Below are 11,087 nucleotides of genomic sequence, written 5' to 3'. Positions count from 1 at the left end.
GGGGGTCATTGAGGCTCACATGCTGCCAAACCTCCCAAGTAAGCCCCCACATGGGAACCATCAAGAACTCAGATGCAGAGGAAGAAAACACACCAGACACCCAGATGCCACGTGAGGATGAAGCGTGAGTTCGCACCCACAGCTCAATTGGTATTGCTAACATGCCCTCTCCCTCAGCACCTTCAGAATAAGTAAATAATCCATCTACCTGAAATGAACTCTGAAAAGAGAGAAAGAGAGAGAGCATTTGGAACATTGCTGAGACCTAAATTGACCAACTTTGATCAAGATGAGTTAGTAAAATAGCAGGTTCCTCATCGGCTGCATTTTAATGCCATATTTGGAGCCACTCACTCATTATAAAATCATTTGAACTTTTCAGCAGAAGTACACATTGGGGAGTTTATTTTTGAGTCTCTCAGAATACAAAGGAGAGTCTTTGCAATAGAAGATCTGAGCAGAGCACACAGCTTCCTTTTAAATGAGGAGGAAGAAAATGCCCAGTTGCCTCTCCTTTGTTAGTAATTCCCTCTTCCCTCTTTGAAAGTTTCCCTGAAAGTGTGCAGTAATTTCTGATGATGGAAGAAAAGGCTCTTGAGCCTCACCTGAGTAAGCAGGTTGCTGCAGCTCGCAGAGCATTCCAGAGAACCCTTTGTTGGGCTGAACTCCCAGCTGGACACTGGGTCTGATAAATGGAGAGGGGTGGGTGAGTCTTAGATTTTATTTAGAAGAAACCACCTGAGCCCATTCCACTCCATGATCTGCAGCAGAACCCAAAGCTATGATGGGATTGCAGAGTTCATTCTGCTTCCAGCTAGAACAAAAACCCAGGAACCTTACGGCTATCCATGAATTACCAGCCCCCTCACTGGTCAAGACCCTGTATGGCTACTGTTTACATCCGGCCATTGTGCCAGTACCACAGGAAAGCCTGCTGGTTAGCATCCTGTGATCTTTGTCACCTACCACCATCACTAAGGCTGCAATGCCCACTCGTTGCCATAGACTGAATGGCTTGATCCTGGATTAGTTAAACAACTAATCAACCAATACTGAATCCCATTATTAAATGCTGGTGGGGAAAGGAGAGTATCCCTCTCCTTTAAGGAAAATAAAATATGATCCTTGCCCTCTAAGGTGCTCACAGTATGTTGGACATGGGGACAAACAGCATACAAAAACAACTTGTATTATAGGCTTGACTCCAGACAACAGGTACAATGCAATTCCATTCCGAAATAAACATTCAGGGGAACAGCAAGGATTTACAGAGGAGCACAGTGCCAAGCCTGCACCCTAGAATCTCAGAATCCCATGAGTCATGCTTCCAAAGTATTATACATGTAATTCCTCATTCATTCATTCAAGAAACACTTTTCATACTGACTGTATTCTAAACAGTGTGCTAGGCACTGGGGACACAACTATAAACAAGGCAGAGAAAATAGATACTTTGTGGAGTTCCCAGTCTGGTGGGCCAGGCAGATGTACTCACAATGCAACCAGGAATCCCTCCATCCATCTGTCCACACGGTCACGTGTTCACTTTCTCATGCATTCAAGGAACATTGAAAGAGCATTTACCACTCCTGGCACTGCGCCAGGCACTGGGCACACTGTGGGGAGCCTGCAGATGAGGATCTGATCCTCTTGGAGCTTAGCATGCAGCAGAGATGTGGTCGGGCATGATCTGAATAGGAGAATTCAGGTGATCAGCAGAGGACAAACTGATGAGTAAGGGTCAGGGAGGGCTTTGCCAATGAAGTACAGGGGATAGGAAGGGTTATACAGAGCTCAAACAGAGCACTGAGGTCAGGTTGGAGTCTGCTCAGATGAAGCACCCTGATCCCTCACCCTACACCCCACTCCTTGAAGTCTTCAGAGCTTAGCAAGATGAACAAAGATCTCCCTGGGCTCTGGGCTGTGGTCACGTGACCAGAAGGCCTCTGTTTAGAATCACGAGGCTCTCCTTCCTGACATCAGCAGCGCTGTGTTTCCTCACTGCCTCCTGAAGTGCAGGCAGCCTCATCGATGCACAGCAAAGCATTTTCCCAGTGAGAAAACATAGCAACAAATCCAAACGCCAACCCATACATCTGATCCTGGCCTGTTTCTCATTGTCCCTGCTGACTGCCTTCTCAGGATCACAACTGGGCCGTGCTGGGGACAGCCTGGGATCAGAGTGAAATGGGAAGAAGAGATCAAAGCAAGTGCAGGTACCTAGAAAGGTTTCCCTCTCTGCCCAGGGTCTGGGACTTCCATTTCAGTATTGTTCCTGCTACTGATATAGAGGGATGGGGAGACAGGAGGGACTGAGAGGTTCAGGAAGTCCCCTGAAGGGCACTTTCGTTGGCCGTGTTCATATCCTGCAACTGTGCCAGGCACAATTTGGGTTAGCTCATGACACAATTGCAGGACACCGGCTCTGTGCCAGGCACTGAGTAGGAGGCACAGGGACAGGCAAGATGAGGAAGATGCAGTTCTTCTTCTGGAGGGCTCACCCCAGCAGGGACACAGGCATGCCAATAGAGCTCTTGATGGGAAAGCCCACAAACACGTAGAGAACATTCACCTACAGTGGTCAATGCAAATATAAAAGCAAAGGGATGAAGAGGAAAGACACTTAGGGGGTAAAATCTCCTGTTCTTGTGGTTGATGTGGATGAGGATAGGATAGTGGGCAGGAATAAGAAAGAACACAGGGTCCTTTTCCTACTTTTTCCCCATTCTTGTTCGCTTGCTCTCTGGTTTCAGTTTTCACATCTGTTTGATGCCGCTGGGAATCTGCCCAGATGTCCCTGTATGTCCTGTTTCTGTGACTGGAATACGCCACGTATCGATCGCTCCTTAGTGTTGCTCCATTTATACAGCACCTACTGCGTGTCAGGCAGTGAGGATCACTTTCTGGACCTTTTAGCACAGTCTTCACAATCACCCTGTTGTAAAGGCATTATTGCTCCCATTTGAAATGCGAAGACGCTGAGAATCTCGGGGAGTGTGTATGTACTGGCTGTGCAAAGAGATTGAGAGACCTTTGTAATTGCCCCTGGGCAATCCCACCCAGCACCCACCTTTTTTTTTTTTTTTTTTTTCCCTCGGAATTAGCTCAAACTGATGTGCCTGAGTTTTCCGTCTGTTTGACCTTGGGTTCCAGGGCACCACTGCTCCCCTCCCCCACTTCCTCAGCCAGAGTCAATATTAGGTTTCAATGTTTTGTTTTCAAGCCTGTGGAGGTGACTAGGCCCAGCACCTGCAGAAGGTGGGTGGCTGGACACCACGAGGAAGGCTTAGACTCACCGACACTGATCAGAAAAGTAAGACTGCCTGGAAGTAACACAAACGTCTTCCAGCCCACCTCTCGCATTTGTGAAAGTCCCCTGAAGTAAGCCTTAGATTCGGGAAGAGTATTCTAAGGTCTCATATGAAGCCAGAGGCCAAGTGCAGGGCACGCGTCCGCAGCATAGGGTCTTTCGTCTTCCACTGGGTCCGCGCGGCCCAGGACCCAACCTACAACCTGTGACAGAGTGCCATGCCTTCCCTCCGCCCCGCACCATCCCCTACCACCACCCCATTAAGGCAACAATTAGGGAACGGGGTGAGGCTCCCTCTCCATCTGGGTAATTATGTTCTCATTAGGAGCGGATGCGCCTGGGCTCTGAGCATTAGCGCTCCAGCGCAGCTTGGAAGGCGCGCTCCCAGCTCGGCTACTGGTGGAAGCAGCGGCTGGGGAGCAAGCGAGCTGGGGGGCCAGGCGCGGGGCCCAGCGCATCCCGACGCTGCTACGAAGACAGCAGAGACCACAGCGATCACCCTTGGCTCCTCGCCTGCGCGGCTCCCCGGCGCTTAGCACGGTGGGGAGAACCCGGCGGAGTAGCCAGGTCTGGGCTCGTTGGGTCCTAGAAGCCTCCCTGAGTTCCTCTCACCGTATCTTTAAGCCTGGCTGGGTGCCGGAAACGCTGCACAGAGTAAGACATAGCCTCTGCCCCTGGGAGAACTGGTGGGGTGAGGGGAGGGAGGAGGCAGGCTGGTAATAGAGGCCACACTCCGAACAGGGAGGCTGGAGAAGAAAGGCATGGAAGGCTTATGGGAGGAGGTGACCAAGATGACCTGGGCTGGGGAGGAGCCTTTGGAACCAGGGTAAGGCTGAATGAGGAAGTGGCTTTGGAACCCCTACAGGCGCTGATCTGGAGGATTTTATTTTAGATGAAAGCAAGAGGTGGGACCCAGATCCGCAAGGGCCCAAAGGATTCTAAGAATGAAAGGATGCCACTGTGAGGTGTGGGTTTCAGAATCGGTCCCCTCCCTAACCTCTGGCTGGAGGCAGGAAGGGAGTCTCTACCTAGTGCGCCTCCTTTTCCATCCCCCTAAGGCCTTGAACCTCCAGGTCCCTGGGGAGAGCTATCCACAGCCCCAGTCAGGCCACTGGGAGGCTCAGGCCTGATGGTAAGGGCAGTTTGGGAGACATGGAGCCCTGCATCTTCCCAAAGCCCTCTGGGGCAGCTCGACACATTAGCACCTAAGTGCTGTGTGGGCTGTCTCTGCCCCGCGGAACCCACACAGAGTAAAAGACAAGACCAGCTCCAGATGTCTCCCTTCCCAACCAGCATGAAACAAGGCCTGGTTGGAAGATGCAAAAGGGGTGTTGAACCTCAGGGAAGCAATGCTTGTGCTGCGTGGACAGAACATCTTCTCAGAGGAGGCAGCCTTTCAGCTGGGCTTCTTGGGTCCTCAGCAGGATAGGATTTTGCAAAGTGGAGGAGAGGAGGGGTGCTTGAACTTGACTCAGAACAACAGGTGTGGAGGCATAAAGACAACAATGGCAGATGAAGTCATCCGATGGCAAGGGAAGGAGTCAGCAGGTGGAGAAAGAAGAGGGAGTCTAGAGCTCAATTAAGAAAGGTCTCCACTACCAAGTCGGGACATTGTGGGAGGCAGGAATCCTTTCTCAGGAAGGAGGTCTGCTGAGCTACAGCAGAATCAGAGGAAAATCAACCCCTCTCCTTCCAACTTGGGGATAATTTGCTCCCACTGTACTCACCTTCCAGGATCCGGAGCTGGGGATCAGGAGTGAAATCCAGTTCCGGGATGCACACGTTTCCCCTGGCTTGCACTCTAGCCAGAGGCCTAGCACTCAGGAACCTCCTCTCCGCAGCCGCTAAGCACAGGCTGCAGCCAGGACTCACCCAGGCAAAATAATCTGCAGACTCCTGGTCTGGGAGTAGAGGAGGACTAGATCCACAGAGCAGGAGGAACTCTGGGAGATGTTTAGATTTCTCCCTGTCTTGATATGGATGGGCAGATTTAGGGCCTGAGAGTGGACTTGCCAAAGTCACTCCACTGGCACAGAGCCTGGTGGTCCCACAGAACAAGAAGCCATGGAGACCAGAACTCTGGTGGTTCTCGCCCTAAGGAAGAGAGGTGACCCACCCACCTACAGCCCAGCGAGCACCAAAGCGTTCAGGGGCACTTCCTTGAGCAGTGCCTCTCCAATCTGCAGGAACCCAGAGCCTCGCGCCTACAGGCACCCTACTGACTGTAGGGTCTCCACGAGCCAGGGGCTGACTGCACCTGCGGAGCTGCTGGTTCGAGCTAGTTTTGTTGCCAAAGGCTCCAACTGTCTCCGACCTTTCCCTCCCAACCAGGAAAGTGTGGAGAAAGCACGTCTCTTCATTAAAAGCAGTTTTTCTTTTAAATCCCTTTAAGGCCCCCTTTTCTTTCTCATTCCCACTTCCCTGGGGCCTGACAGGGTAGAAGGGAAACTATTGGGCCGAAACAGAAAAGTACTTGGGTCCACTCCTCACCGGTGAAGTCCCTACCAGAGATAGGAGGGGACCCGGAGCTACTGGGCTGCGAGGGCACCCGCTAGAGCTGCTTCGAGGCTCTCTCGATTGCACGCGGAGAAGAACAAGCCCGGGTTTCAACAGAGGCCCTGTGCTCTGTGAATTTCTAACTCGAAGGAGCCACTGGAATAAATCCACCCGAGAAACGTTGCTTATCTTTCTATTGTTAACTCTTCCTTCTCCCCACACCCCTAGAGAAAATTAAATTCATTCCTAAATATTGGGTCAGGAAAAAGTTTCTCTCAAAGGAACCACAACTGCAGGGACCCACCTGGCTGCAGCTTCCAGCTCCCAGCTCCCGGCCCTTCGCTCTAGGCTGCTCCCGCTCCCGACCTCCCCGCTGCCTAAGCAACTGGGTCAGCCTTCCAGACTTAAAACGAAGTCGTTTATTTCAATTTTGCTTTCACATTATGTTCCGATACAATCAAGACTCCTGGACGAACCTCTTGAATAAAGTCCTGTGAATGAGCGGAATCATAGGTCCCGGGCGCCAGAATATGCGGCGGGTGGACTCCGGATTCAGAGGCGGTATATAAAACTTAACGCTGCTTCGGGAACTGCAGGGCAGACGCTGTGGGAGACATCCGGGGACAGAAGGCGTGTGGAGTCTGCCGCACCAGGCAGGATGGTTTGGGTCCTCAAACTGGGACTATTCCTGATGCATTTGGAACGCAAAGCAAAAAATCAAACTTCGCTCCCGGGCCGGCGGCCGCACCTGGCCCAGCAAGATTTCTGCCGCATTTCTTACGTTTGCGCCGAAGCTGTGAATACAGGCGAATGCAGTGCTGTGCCCGGCCTGGCGCAGGAAGGAGCGCAAGGCCGGCTCTGAGACGAAGCGCTCGCGCCCAAGCCTTTCTCTGATTGCGTTCCCGAAGTCTCCTGCCCCTCGGAACCTCGCCCCCTGGCACCCCCGACCCCCAACCTCGCAGCTGGAGAAGATGCGGAGTTTAGAAAGCTATTTCAGAAAAATAAAAGTCCCACTTCGACTTTATTGGATTAAAGCAAAATTAAATCTTGGCTATTCACACGTATGTTACAGAGGAAGAGGAAGCGTCCAGAAGAAGCTCCTTGGCGTTTTATGGAGCCACAGAGCACGACGGCATTGACAAGCATCAGAACATCAAGCAGCCTTAGATTTCACGATCACTCCGAATAGGACATACAAATACGGAAACACAGCCAGTTTCCACTGGGAAGAGTTCTTCGTGTACAAATGATATATATTCATATTTTTTAAACCAGTCACCGCTAAGGGTGAGTCCTTTCTCTGCTAACAAGTAGCCGAGGATTCAAAGTATCTTCAGCTAATTAACTTGAGCGGTGTTTTAAGAAGAGCAACACTTGCCAAATTAAAACTACCTCCCCCATCCAAATAAAAAATAAATTAATTAAAAACTTACTCCCTCTCCAAACGGAAAAAAGGTTGGGGGCGGGGAATATATTAGATTTCAGTAGGTAGAAGAATTCAGAGGGGGCTAGGGAGAAAGATTTCAGATTATGTAGTGAAATACACAGTTTCTTTAAATAATTTGCAGGGAACATGAAGTTAGGGATAAGAAACAATGACAAGGCAGTCTCTTTCTTGATTACTGCAACTGGCATGGGGAGGCGAGTTTATTTTTGGAAATAGGAGTGCGCAGAGCTAAGCGGAATTTATTTGTCCTAAGAAGGAAATGGACAAAGTTGTCCCACCGCCGGGCTTGCACCTTTTTACCCAGATACAGTTAGGGAACGTGTAGGAAGTTTCAAGTCGTGCTGCTTTCTCGCCCTCTTAATTTCAGCCTCTTTCTCACTCCCCTTCCTGCCTTCGCCTTCTCCTTGCCTCCCTTCCGGCTATGAGCCAGTCAGAGAGGAAACACGAGGAATCCAGAGAAGGTCGAGTACTTCCAGCCCCCCATCAAGTTTCCCCGCTCTAGCTTGAGGTATGCTCGGTCGCCTTTCTCCATTTGGATTAGGACTCCGTTGCTCGCGGCCTCCCGTGTCACGTCCTGGTCACCAGCGAAGGCTGAAATCACCGGCCACCCGTTTAGCATGAGGCTTACCTGAGAAAGAGAAAGGCCCGCTTCAGAGGCGCAACCTAGGTAGGAACCGAAGCTGCGGTGGAGCGAACCTCCCCGCACTCGTCTAACATCCGGTAAGGCCTGGAAGCACGGAGGGGTCGGGGAACGGAAGGAGGAAAGGGAGCTTCGCAGCTTACTGCTGAGGCTTCAGTGGGGCGAAAGACCTAACACCTGGGTGAGAATAAGGGTCTGTTCCCAAAACGGGAACAGACCCTTATTCCGGATTCTCAAATGAGCGCTCCAAGCGAATCTCGACTGTGCTCTGTGATCCAATTTAATAAACCTGTGAGTTGGCTCTAGTGCCCTGAGACCTTTGACCTCTCTCCCGTTTCCCCTCAGCCTCAAAAAACAAACAACAAACAAAAACACCCAGCAACTCGGGGTCCCTCCAGCGCTCCCGGAAAAACAAAAATGAACAAACAAAAAGCCCCTGATCCCTCCTGGTCCCAGTTATCAGGACACAGTGGAGAAGACGCTGTGATTTTCTGATTAGAAATTTCGCTCCCAGCGGCACTTCGTATTTCCTCTCCAAACCACTGGCTCAATTCCCGCCCCCATCCAGCCGCGCCCGCCACTGCCTGGTTTTGCCCTTGCGGTGGCAGCGTCAGCCAAGGGCCCGCGCCCTCTCCCCAGCTGTGTGTCCCGCTTCTCTCAGCGCCCAAGGGAAACCTGGACACCTTTAGGTACCTGGAGAGCAGACGAGTGCTTGCTGGGACAAGGCTGGAGCCGGGAGAGAGTGGCACTAACGCCCCCTCCCTCCCTCTTCTCTCCACCCCTCACCCTCCAGGGCCAAATGCGGCTAGCTCAAAAACCCAGAATCAGCATGGGGTGGGAATTGGGGGCAAGTCGGGGAAAACAGGTGCCCTGTCCGTGGTGCTGAAGACAAGAACACAAGCAGCCTCCTAGGCTTCCGAGCTGGGGCTAGGGTTGGGGGTACTGTAGACAGTACTTCCCGAAGAGTCCGGGAAGGTTCCCCAAGTGGCAGCTGTATGGAGCGCTAACAACAACGGTTACAAGGAAGTCCCTGCAATCCAGGAACCCTTCGGAGGAGCCCACAAGGCGGAGGCAGAAAATTCTGCCTCTGGGGGTTATGGGACTGGATCCCAAGAGCCAGAGACAGGGAAAGCAGAGGGCAGCTGAAGCCGCAGAACTGAGAGGCCCCACTATTTGTCCCTCCAAGCAGCCCGAAGCACATGCAGCCGCCACTTCTGCCTCCCACCTCCGGACAGCCCGAGCACCCCTGAGGCCAGTTACCCCCTACGGGGCCAGGGCCCAGCCCGAGGCAGCAGCTGACCTGGATGGTCTGTCTGTTGTAGACTTTTACCACGTGGAAGTTAAAACTGTAGATCCCTTTGCGCGGGGCGATGAAAGTGCTGCGTTCTGAATCAAAGTTGTTCCCAATGTTCACTAGTACCTACAACGAGACGGGAACGAAGGGGAGCGGGCAGGAATCGGTCCCGGACTGTCGTACGCGCGCCAATGCAGAGCCCTTGGAGAGGACCGGGCATCGGTCTTCCATCCACCCTCCCTAACCAGCCCAATCTGCACGCCGCGGGAGGACGGAGCACTCACCTGGTCGAAGTAGATGATCATGGTGCGATTACTCATCTCGGACGGCTCGTGGTTGGTGCTTCTGATGGCAGAGAAAGCCACCTTGGCGCTACCGGAGCGCACAGAGATGCCCAGGGCTGTGCCCGTGGGGTCCGACGTGGGGTTGGAGTCGCACACCACCAGGCACTTGCCCTCCAGCACGATGGGCTCCGTCTCATTCTGCCCGCGGGCCGGGCCCGCCAGCCACGCAGCCCCCAGCAGCAGCAGCTCCACGACGCCCAGCATCGCGCCGCCGGCGCCCACCCCGCCCCCCACCCCCAGGGCTGCTTGCGCCAGCCGCCCCCCGCCCCAGTCCCGCTCCGAAGCCCCCTCGTCGGCTCCGTGCGCAGCTCCGCCGCCGCCGCTCTGGACGCTACTGCTCTTCCCCGCACTCCGGGACGAGCGTCCCCTTCGCGCTACGTTCCCGGAGCCCCGCCCGGGCCTCAGGGGTGCCGCGGCTGGCCAGCCGCACTTGGATGCATAGCCGCCGCTGCTCGGTCCCGCTGCTGCCGCCGCCTCCTGCCCGCACCCTCCGCTGCCGCCGCCACCACCGCTCTGAATTATTGATGCAGCCGGCGCCGCAGCCGGAGCGGGCGGAGAGCGCGCGCTGGGCACAAAGGCGCGGACCGCGGCCTGGCCCCGCCCCCGCCGCCTCCCGGCCCGCCTCCCACCGAGGCCCCGCCCTTGCCCCGGTGGTGGCCACGCCCCGCAGCCAATCCTGACGCCCCGCGCTCCCCACCGAGCCAATAGCGGCGCTGTCCGCGCGCGGCCACCTGACCCCAGGCGCCGTTGTTATTAGGCGCAGCGAAGCGGGCGGCGCGCGGCAGCTGGGTTGGGCTCTGGCCGGGAGTCGAAGAAGGGAGCGCGGGTGGGGAGCGCGGGCGCGCGCCCGCGTCCGCGCCCGGAGTGTCCGCCGCGGCCGCTCGCTTTCTAGCCTCCCGCCTGGCGCCTCGATCCTGTTCCGCCCCCTCGGCCCTTTCGCCCGCCCCCGTGGTCGGCCCTCAGGTAGGAGGCGGCGCGCGCCGGGGTCGGGAGTGGAATCGCTGAGGGCTGCGAGGCTCCCGCCTGCGTGTGGGCGCGCCCGGTGGGAGAGGAGCGCCTCCCAGCGGGCGCGGGCGCGAGAGCAGCCGGCGCGCGGGGCGAGCCTAGCGCAGGGTCGCGCCTAGCGCAGGGTCGCGGCGGCCGGGCTGCTGGGCGCGTGCGCGCGCGGCGAGGCGGGGCCTGCGCGGCTCCGGGTGGGCGCACGTGGTGCCCGGGAGCTGTTGGCCTGGCATTCGCCGCGGGGACTCGGTGCGGAGCTGGAGCGCCAGGCGTCTCCGATCCCCCTGCCCCAGCCGGCGGCCGCGACGGTGGAGCTTGGCCTCTCACTCTCTTCCGCCTCCCGCAGCGACTGCCCCGCGGGCCGCGGGGGTCAGATCCAGCGGTCATTCATTCATTTCTTCATTTCTTCACTTATTCAGGAGAGATCACTGAACCGGTACGGAGTACCGGGTAGTGAGCTGGGCGCTGAGGACGCGGGCCTGAGCAAAAGCAGCCGAGGCTAGCCTTAGTGTCCCTTAAAATCCAGCGTGCGGGGCGGTAACAAGTACTGCTTTTCT

At 55.3% G+C, this 11,087-nt stretch overlaps 1 protein-coding gene across 1 annotated transcript; it reads right to left on the bottom strand.

Moving 5' to 3' along the window:
- Positions 1-6,202: 6,202 nt before the first annotated feature.
- Positions 6,203-10,107, bottom strand: CBLN1 (cerebellin 1 precursor). The gene is made up of 3 exons (XM_003937289.4): positions 9,472-10,107; positions 9,194-9,313; positions 6,203-7,881 (listed from the first exon to the last, which is right to left on the bottom strand). Exons 1-3 carry the CDS (start codon positions 9,733-9,735, stop codon positions 7,684-7,686), a joined length of 582 nt encoding a protein of 193 aa, XP_003937338.3. The 5' UTR covers positions 9,736-10,107; the 3' UTR covers positions 6,203-7,683.
- Positions 10,108-11,087: the final 980 nt, after the last annotated feature.

The sequence above is a fragment of the Saimiri boliviensis genome, chromosome 1 (assembly GCF_048565385.1).
Source record: "Saimiri boliviensis isolate mSaiBol1 chromosome 1, mSaiBol1.pri, whole genome shotgun sequence".
Taxonomy (NCBI): domain Eukaryota; kingdom Metazoa; phylum Chordata; class Mammalia; order Primates; family Cebidae; genus Saimiri; species Saimiri boliviensis.
The sequence above is the reverse complement of the archived record's forward strand: the minus strand, read 5'-3'. Positions and strand labels throughout refer to the sequence as shown.

Excerpts from the sequence above, each read along its gene's own strand:
- CBLN1 (XM_003937289.4), bottom strand. The coding sequence starts at position 9,735 with ATGCTGGGCGTCGTGGAGCTGCTGCTGCTGGGGGCTGCGTGGCTGGCG. Across the intron at positions 9,314-9,471 it reads TGATCATCTACTTCGACCAG|GTACTAGTGAACATTGGGAA; the intron begins GTGAGTGCTCCG and ends GTCTCGTTGTAG. Across the intron at positions 7,882-9,193 it reads ACAACAGACAGACCATCCAG|GTAAGCCTCATGCTAAACGG; the intron begins GTCAGCTGCTGC and ends TCTCTTTCTCAG.